We start from the raw sequence: 8,901 nt of genomic DNA, 5'->3' as shown, positions 1-8,901 counted from the left end.
TAATGTAATATTTGGTTATTTTTTAAAAATATTTGTTCACAAATATGATTGAAAACATTTTGGGAGATCTCTATGTCTTTAATTATGCATCTTTATTATATTTATATCATGATTTTGCGGTATTAATAATAGACATGTTAATACACAAAAATATATCACAAAGAAAGACTTTTTAATTTTGTGATTTTAAATGAAAATTATAACAAATATATCAAAATGTGTGAAAAATTAAAATTAAAATTTTAAAAAAAATATTCACTTTTAAACAAAATAAAAAAAATCATTCTTTTTAAAATGAAAATAATACTAATATAAATATTATTTTTCTACCACACTATACTTGAAAAAAATCCTCTACACAAATTTCAGGGCTCGCCTTCTTATAACCCAATCCACGAAAAACTGTAATGAAATTATTTATTTTATTTAAAAAGGGATAGAATAGGACAAAATACACCAATTGTCTGGCATGCATAATGCAGAGAAATAGTACGTACAGCAGAATTCTCCCAACAAACCAAACCATCAAAATAAAACAAACATCTTAAATTAAATATCAAAAAAAGAAAGCAACATTGACGAAAATAAGGGGGTAAAATATAATCTGAAATTCAAACAACTTAGTAGCTAAAATTAAAAAGCTCCATGCATAGATTAATAACTATTACTTAATTATAATGCAAAATTGTCTCTTTTGTATATTCTCACAGCCAATTAACGCCATAACCAGAAGCATTCAAGCGTTTCTCAATCTCAAAACAAACAAAAGCATCAATACAAGCATATTCCACTTGTTCTTCATTCAGATATCGATTATCCCACCTGCTCCTTGTTATATGAGCAGGCTTCACCATCTCCTTCGCTAAAACAACACTGCACAGCTCTTTTAGAGCAGCATTTGTCCTAATCTGATACCCCAACCCAAACGCCTCATACGCAGTAGAAGCCAACTCTCTTAAATCCACAGAAAAGCTCACAATAACCCCGTGATCTCGCTCCAGCTTTTCCACATCAGACTCGATTCCAACACCAACAAAGGTATACGTGTCCAGAAAGGTAATGAGGGATTGTGGAATCGGGTTGCGACTCTGAAGGAGTTGGAATATGAGGCAACGGCGACCGACGCAGAGCTGGAGAGTTGCAACTGGGTTTTGTATCTGGCCGTAGTGGGGTCGCCATTCGATGTCAAGTCCAACCACATCTCTGAAAAACACATCAGATTCTACATCTGTGATCCAATGAGTGACAATTTCTGGGTCCCAAGTAACTGTTGTTAGGATACTATCACCATAGAAGGAAACGTCGTAGTTTATGTAACGATGGTCTTGCACTTGATGAGCTACAATGCTCTGATTCATGGCTCTCGATCAGTGAAGAAAGTAAAGGGTTTTGAGAAAGGGTTTCGTGGTAAAGGGGTTTTTAAATAGAAAAAAAAGGGACAGAAAACTACAAGACTAGTGTTAATTGGGCCATGGGCCAAGGACCCATCCCACTACTAAGCTTTAGTGAAAAATATTTATCTTTTGGAGCCCATTGATTTCAACATAATGACATTTAAGGAAAATTTACTTTGCTCGATACTTATTAATAAAGGGAATATGGTTTGATATACTTTTCACTTTTGTCATTTAGCCTGATATATTCATCGTTATGAAAGTGACTTATATTTATCTTTATTATTATCTAAATGGTTCACATAATTACTACCGTTAAAAAAGGAGTTCACATATATCCGAAGTGAAAAATTAGTACCAATATATCTTTAAACTTTTAGGAAATCAATGTCCTTATCGTCCAAATTGTGGAGCGTATATATCCTTTATACTAACAGACATATGTGTGTCTTAATCCTGTCCACCGAACCAATCTTTATTAAATTTCTACCCAAAAATGAAAGTGCCACCTTGTTAATTAAGAAAATCCACCCGGTTAATTAAAATACCCACACACAAAATATAACCCCAAGCCTCTCAAAATCAATTTAGTTTCGAGGAAGCTCTGGCGGCAACTCTTCATCGCCTTCTTCTCTAGCGAACGCACTATTATGATTTCTACGAATTTATACAGCTCGTAGGTCAATCCTTAGTACCAAAACCCTGTAACATAGTCTAAACTATCCCTCAACTCAACTTCTTATTTCTGAGGTGTTACATTTATGCCATAGTTTTAAGGATGGAGTTATCCTTTTGAAAAGATAAAGTTGGTGGATTTGAAACCGAAAATCACTGATGCACACGGATGATGAAACCACCATCCCATAGGAACCAATAATCATCTGATAAACTAAGTGCCAATTTCAAATGGAGCAAAGTTGCCTTAATAGTGTCGTTGTAATTTGCATGCTACGATGAATGATCATCAATTAACCGGTAATAGCATAGGCTCTCCAGCGGGAATTGAGGGTCTAAGTGATGAGGCAATCGATGCTCCAAAATCCCTAATCAGTATTCAACTTGTTCAGCGCAAGTCGAAAGACAAAAGCGAAGCGGTAGAAATGAAATTATAGAAAATAGAATTTCCTTTGAATGTTCCAAGGATAGAATTGGAATTTGTGGATTTATGTACCATTATCATCTTTCTAATTAGGGTTATAGAGAAACGATCCCAACTATTGAAAGAAATTTTGATAGAGTATAGTGAAGAACTTCTTAACTTATGATGAAACAAACTTCAATTTTTTAGCAATTTGGGCTTGGAATTTAGTTTTTTCTTCTAAAATAAGCTTGAAATGTAGATATCTTACATGAGTATTGTCTCTATTTCTTCTTTTAGAAGCAGCTAGACCCTTTACTAGGGGTGTGTGCGCTAGATGAGATGTAAACTACATTTATCAACTCAAGTATTGATTGTATGACATAAATCTATTGTTCTATTGAAGTTGTAATCTAAAAATTAGTGGTTGTAAACATTTCTTGAACTATCTAACACCATTTTACCTTGGAAGATCAAAACAAAGTTGGATAAGCAATAGTGAGGACTTTTTGAATATACTATATGGTTTATCTATGGATGGGATACCCAAAGTGATTTTATATTAAATGATATGAGCACATAATAGTCTCTCTACTCTAGAAATGTTTGAAGTTTGTTTGAAAGGTCATGGAGTTTTGAAGAATCTAAGAGACATACACTTGACAATTTAGAAGAATAGAAAGTGTAGCCAAGACTAAACTTATTCAGTTAACAATCGATGTTTCGGTTAATGATTTTATATTCTAGTTGAAACCCCAAGGCTTATGCACACTCCCCCTAGTCCTTTGCAAACTTTCTAGACCGTATTTGTGTTGATTCCCTATTATTATTGAGTTAATATTGATTGAATTTTAGTTGTTACCTAACCACCACCCCAACCCCAACCCCATCCTATTTCTCTCTCTCTCTCATTATCTATCTATCTATCTATCTATCTATCTATTTAGCTATCTATCTATCTATCTATCTATCTATCTATATATATATATATATATATCCTATCTGTCAATTTTTTTTATTCGATCCCGACCTCATAAGTTGTTTAATTATTATAAGCACCTATGTACTGAAATATATGACATAGTTGAGAATTTATATAAAAAAATACATTGTTATCGGGGAATTGTTAACAATCGTCTTTTGTTTATTTGTAAATTTGAACTTGTGTGTTTTTTATGTTCTTGTTACTTTGTTTTATTGGTTGTTTCTTGCTAATAGTAGGCAAGATAGACCAAGCATCTGAGGCAGAAAGTGTTGGTTATGCGTTCTGCGAATAAAGCACCCATGGAGTTTGATATAGCCTGAGATGTTCGCTTACGACCAAAGGTAACAGATGTCATATTCAAAGTGCCAAGGCCAATGCTTTATTTAATTCAAATGAAGGGGATATTCAGAGGTAAAGCAGTGAAGATGTTAAGCGCTAATTGAACAATTTTGTGGAAGTTCGTCTCCCTTTCAAAATTATGCTTTCATGTGTATATGAGAAATCCTTTCTCATCACAACAACAAATACATGGATGTTGTACTCTAAAATCAAATCTTAAATCATTTTCATCAATTTAATAACAACATGCATATCTTCATAAATTCCTCTTTCACGATCTAAAAACTTCATCATATGATCAATGTTAGAAAACAAGGTTTCATGAGAAATCAACTTAAAATCATTTAATCCCTTCTATTCATGCATAAAAAGTCATAAATCAATCAGTAATATCATAATTGAAATGAATCCATGAAAATGGAATAAAACTCTAACTCGATTGGGGAATCTCACTCTACAAAATTGTCACTCCCGAGCTACCCCTGAGACGCTGACACGGAACCTAGGAGCAGAAGTGATCCCAAGCTAACCATGCTGGCATGATCATGAGCATACTAAAGATAATAAACTGATACGGAAGCTAAATCATAATTAAATTTTAAAATATGGGGAATACCCATATTCTATAACTGAAATATTTTAAAACAATGAGTTTAATACAAAGGAAATATTAACTCAATACTAAGCTGAATCTAACTATGTATGAAATAAGCCTCTAAACTGGACTAGAAATACTTGGACAAGCCCCAGCTAAATCTAGAAAAAACAGATGCTAAATGACTAAAGACTAAAATAAACTCATGACTGTTGTCCTTGGAGAATGAGGACTCACTATTGAATGTGCTGAACTGGAGATCGGAAATCGATCTATGCGTGATCTGGATGCTGAGAAGCTGAACCTCCATCACGAGAATATGTAGCGCAAATATGTGTCAGTACTTGAAAAGTACTAAGCATGTAGGATAGACTAAAGCTTAAATAAAACATAATTGAACAAACATAAAAGCAAGTATAATAATCTGACATGATAAACTGAATTTTGAGCTGACTGAATGCAATGACCAATTTATAACATGCTGAAACTGAATAATAAATATACTGATAAATTGTCAATGCAGAGAGTCTGACTGAACTGTGGGAGCTACTAATAATCGATAATAAAACCACATGAGCTAAATGTGGAGTCCGATGTATATGCCCCCATCGAGAGGACCAAATATACCCCGCCAAAGGTATAAAGGCATGCTGGCGTGATCACTAAACTGATTTCCCACATAGGGGACTTACAACCTACTTGTCTAGTAGTTCTGCGACTATTGGGTACGCTAAACCCTAGTCCAACTCGGTATTATGCTACTCCCAATGAATTATGTAAATTTACTTATTATGTTTGAGTTTCTGTAAATACTAGAGAGCTAAAAACTGAACATGAAAACTGAGAATGCAACAATTAATCTGGTAATTATGCATTTATAACAGATATGTATATTTGAAGTGTCTGAAATATCTGAATTTTCTATAAATACTGGATAGCTCAAAACGGAACATGCAAATTGAGAATACAGCATTTAATGTGATAATGATGCATTAAAAATAAGGCACGTATAACTGAATAAATGAAATATCTGATCTAACATGTGTAATTCAAGGACTAAAGAAATACAAAGCTAGGGTTTTGAAATTCATGCAATGATATGAATAATAACACGATAATCTGATTTGGAACATATATTCAATAAATTCAATAAATTCTATCAAAGTTCTAGAATTCCTAGGTTTAATCATGATAAAGAATCAAGAATTTGACTGAAAACTATGGACCCAATGGGTAAAAGGAACTCACTAGTGAAATCCCATATACATGGTGATGTAATTCACGGAGAAACACTTAATTTTGGGGCTAGAATTGCTGGAAACTTGCTTCATTTCTTGAACTAGAGTTCTTGAGTTCATTCTCCTTTTTTGCTTCTAATTTTCTAACTTTTGATTTAATGATGTGACTTAGATATGTGTTAATTATGTTTTAGGCTTAAACTGACTAAAATATGATGATTTATGGTCAAAACAACATAACTTAGGGTTTAAACGAAGTGGTAAAGGTCAAAAAGATCCTTGGGAAAGTTGCTATCAGACCAAACGACAGCCAGGATTAACGGTCCATCGTCTGACCAACGCTCCATCGTTGGGTCCTTCGACTGGGCTTGTTCGACAGACCTTTACTAAAATGGGCATAACTTTTCACACTCTTACTTAAACCTTCTAGGGTTTCATCATTTCTTTACATAATTTCATTTTATCGTATGCTAATGCACTTGGCTATTTAATGTGTTTTACACTCTTACTTAACCCTTCTAGGGTTACATCATTTCATTACATACATCTTAGGTTCACTTATTTTTAAACGTATGCTATACTTATGGATCTATAAAAACAAGCCACGAGGCTTCATTCATTGTTCGTTAAGTGAATCATATCTTCCTAAGATTATGTAATACAAGACTTATGCATATTGTATGTATGCCAAGATCTCAATTTCGATCTAAGTAGGTGGAATTATTTTTGAATATTTAATTCACGTATGACTTATGTATCAATACTGAATATGGGCAAGGGAACCCAATTTAGAATCCTTTAGACCACACTTACATTTTTTCATTTATTGTATTTTGGTCCACATGACATTGGGACCTTAGATCGAGCCCCAACATCAACGATTCCTCTTTATTTTTCTCCTTTGAATTACCTCATTCTTGGCCGAGGGGGTGTGGGATCAAACCCCCACAACCCTTTTTTTTTTATCTGTTTCTTCTTATCTATTTTGACTTGACTATGAGGTTTTGGGATCAAACCCTCACATCCTCTCTTTATTTTTCTTTTATTCTCCTCCTTAAATCAGGCAAAGAAGTCGTGGGTTAGATTTCCAGACGCCTCCCCCTTTATTTTTCTTTTATTCTCCTCCTTAAATCTGCTTAAGAGGTCGTGGGATCGATTCATTCATGGGGAACTTTAACTTTAACTGACATAGATCATATGAGCATCATGAAATCAAATGTCATGAAACCCCACACCGAGAAGAGGTGGAATCACCGGCCAAAGTGACCCAAAACATGCTACCGTATATGGGAATTGAACCCCGCCGATCCTTATATTGGTAGTATAGGTTTGAATACTAGGAGATATAAGCAACCCCATACCCGACATGCCAGACAGTATCATCTCATGAGAGTTACGTGAACCTCCGCCCTTTCAGAAAGAAGGCATCACCGCTCATAGCTAGTCTATAGGTGCTTAGTATAAAGTTCCATTACATTCAACTCATACATCGTGGAAGCTGGCTTCTAGTATGAGGACATCATAAATTAATAGATGATTTTTCATCTCATCATTAGTATTAAGTGTGTTAATCTGAATACTTTCATTAGAGTTTTCATAGAGATTGGTCTCTTCATCAACTTTACACTCTCATAGGTGAGTACATTTTTGGTAACATTTACTTAGGCTCATTTGAGATTGCTCTCATCTTTTACATTAGCCTCATATCATATTCTCACCACATTAATTAATATTAGCACATTCATAGTTCGTTAAGTGATTCATATCTTCCTAAGATTATGTAATACAAAACTTATGCATATTGTATGTATGCCAAGATCTCGATTTCGATCTAAGTAGGTGGCAGTATTTTTGAACATTTAATTCACATAGGACTTATTTATCAATATCGAATATGGGAAAGGGAAACCAATTTCGAATCCCTTAGACAACGCTTACCTTTTTTTCATTTTGGTCAACATGACATTGGGATCAAACCCCTACAACCCCTTTTATTTTTTATTTCTTTTCTATTTCTGCTTGTCTATTTCGAGTGACCATGAGATTGTGGGATCAAACCCCCATAGCCTCTCTTTATTTTTCTTTTATTCTCCTCCTTAAATCTGCCTAAGAGGTCGTGGGTTCGATTCTCACATGCCTCCCCCTTTATTTTTCTTTGATTCTCCTCCTTAAATCTGCCTAAGAGGTCGTGGGTTCGATTCTCAGGCCTCACCTTTATTTTATTTCTACTTTTCCCTTTCTCCTTTACTCTCCTTCAGAACTTTGAGGTTATGGGTTCGATTCCCACGCCTCACATTCCTTTTCTTTTATTTTTCCTTTTCTTCCACTCACTGCCTTGAGATCGTAGGTTCGATTCCCATGCCTCCCATTTTATTTTTATTAATTTTTTGTACTTTACTATCAGCCAGCACACCCAAGATCAACCCCCAATACCCCATTTCCCTTTTCACGTTTTAGTGCTTTTCAAATGTGAGGTAGTGAGTTCAATTCCGAATGACCTCACCCAATTTATACCATTTATATTTCCATATTTATTCATCTGTGTTAAGACGAAAACAACTTATAATTTTCTGGAAATTTTGTCACATTTTTCAGCTGACTTCCTTCAACATTTGCACTTGAATTCATAGGGTAATTTGTAGATCATTTAATACGTTTTGGGGTGCATTGTTCATCGATTCGTTTAGCCAAAAGATTGATACTTAAATCAGCAACACTTTCATTTTAATGAACATCACGATTTACTTAGGTTTATGCATGTAAAATAACAACCAAAACATTACCAATTTTGGAGTCTTAATCCGAGAACACATAGTCACTGCCACATTTTTGCACACACATGCACATAGTTTCGGAACACATAGGTTATATTTCATACAATTTAAAGTACACAAACATAATCATATTCATCACGAAAACATAATATACACCTAAATCTACCAGCAATCATACCTAACATACGATTCATTGGGAGCTAGTGACTGGGGCATGCAAAAGGGGAAACAATCCGAGTTTTTCGGACGAATAATATGAACCTTAAGGGGTCTCTTGGAAAGGGATCAAGAGAGAAGAAAACCCATACCTTTTTGAAGTTAAACTCTTGACTTTATACCAAAAAACTTCACCCAAGAACACGTCTAAGCCTCCTCAATATCAACTCCACTCGAGTGACAGCCTCCCTTAGCCTAGAGTGTGGTTAACATTTGTTTTCTTGTGTTTTCGTGTGAGTTCTTCAAGTGTGGAAATTTGTTTATTTTTGTGCTTTTGTGTAT

General features: G+C 34.4%; 1 protein-coding gene across 1 annotated transcript; it reads right to left on the bottom strand.

Annotated features, from left to right (window-relative positions):
- Positions 1–527: 527 nt before the first annotated feature.
- On the bottom strand, positions 528–1,419 carry LOC101244465 (3'-5' exonuclease-like). Its single transcript, XM_004252426.5, has one exon. The coding sequence runs from the start codon at positions 1,356–1,358 to the stop codon at positions 705–707; it is 654 nt and encodes a 217-aa protein (XP_004252474.1). The 5' UTR covers positions 1,359–1,419; the 3' UTR covers positions 528–704.
- Positions 1,420–8,901: the final 7,482 nt, after the last annotated feature.

The sequence above is a fragment of the Solanum lycopersicum genome, chromosome 12, assembly GCF_036512215.1.
Source record: "Solanum lycopersicum chromosome 12, SLM_r2.1".
Lineage (NCBI taxonomy): Eukaryota > Viridiplantae > Streptophyta > Magnoliopsida > Solanales > Solanaceae > Solanum > Solanum lycopersicum.
Note: the sequence above shows the minus strand (reverse complement) of the source record. Positions and strands in the feature narration are given on the sequence as shown.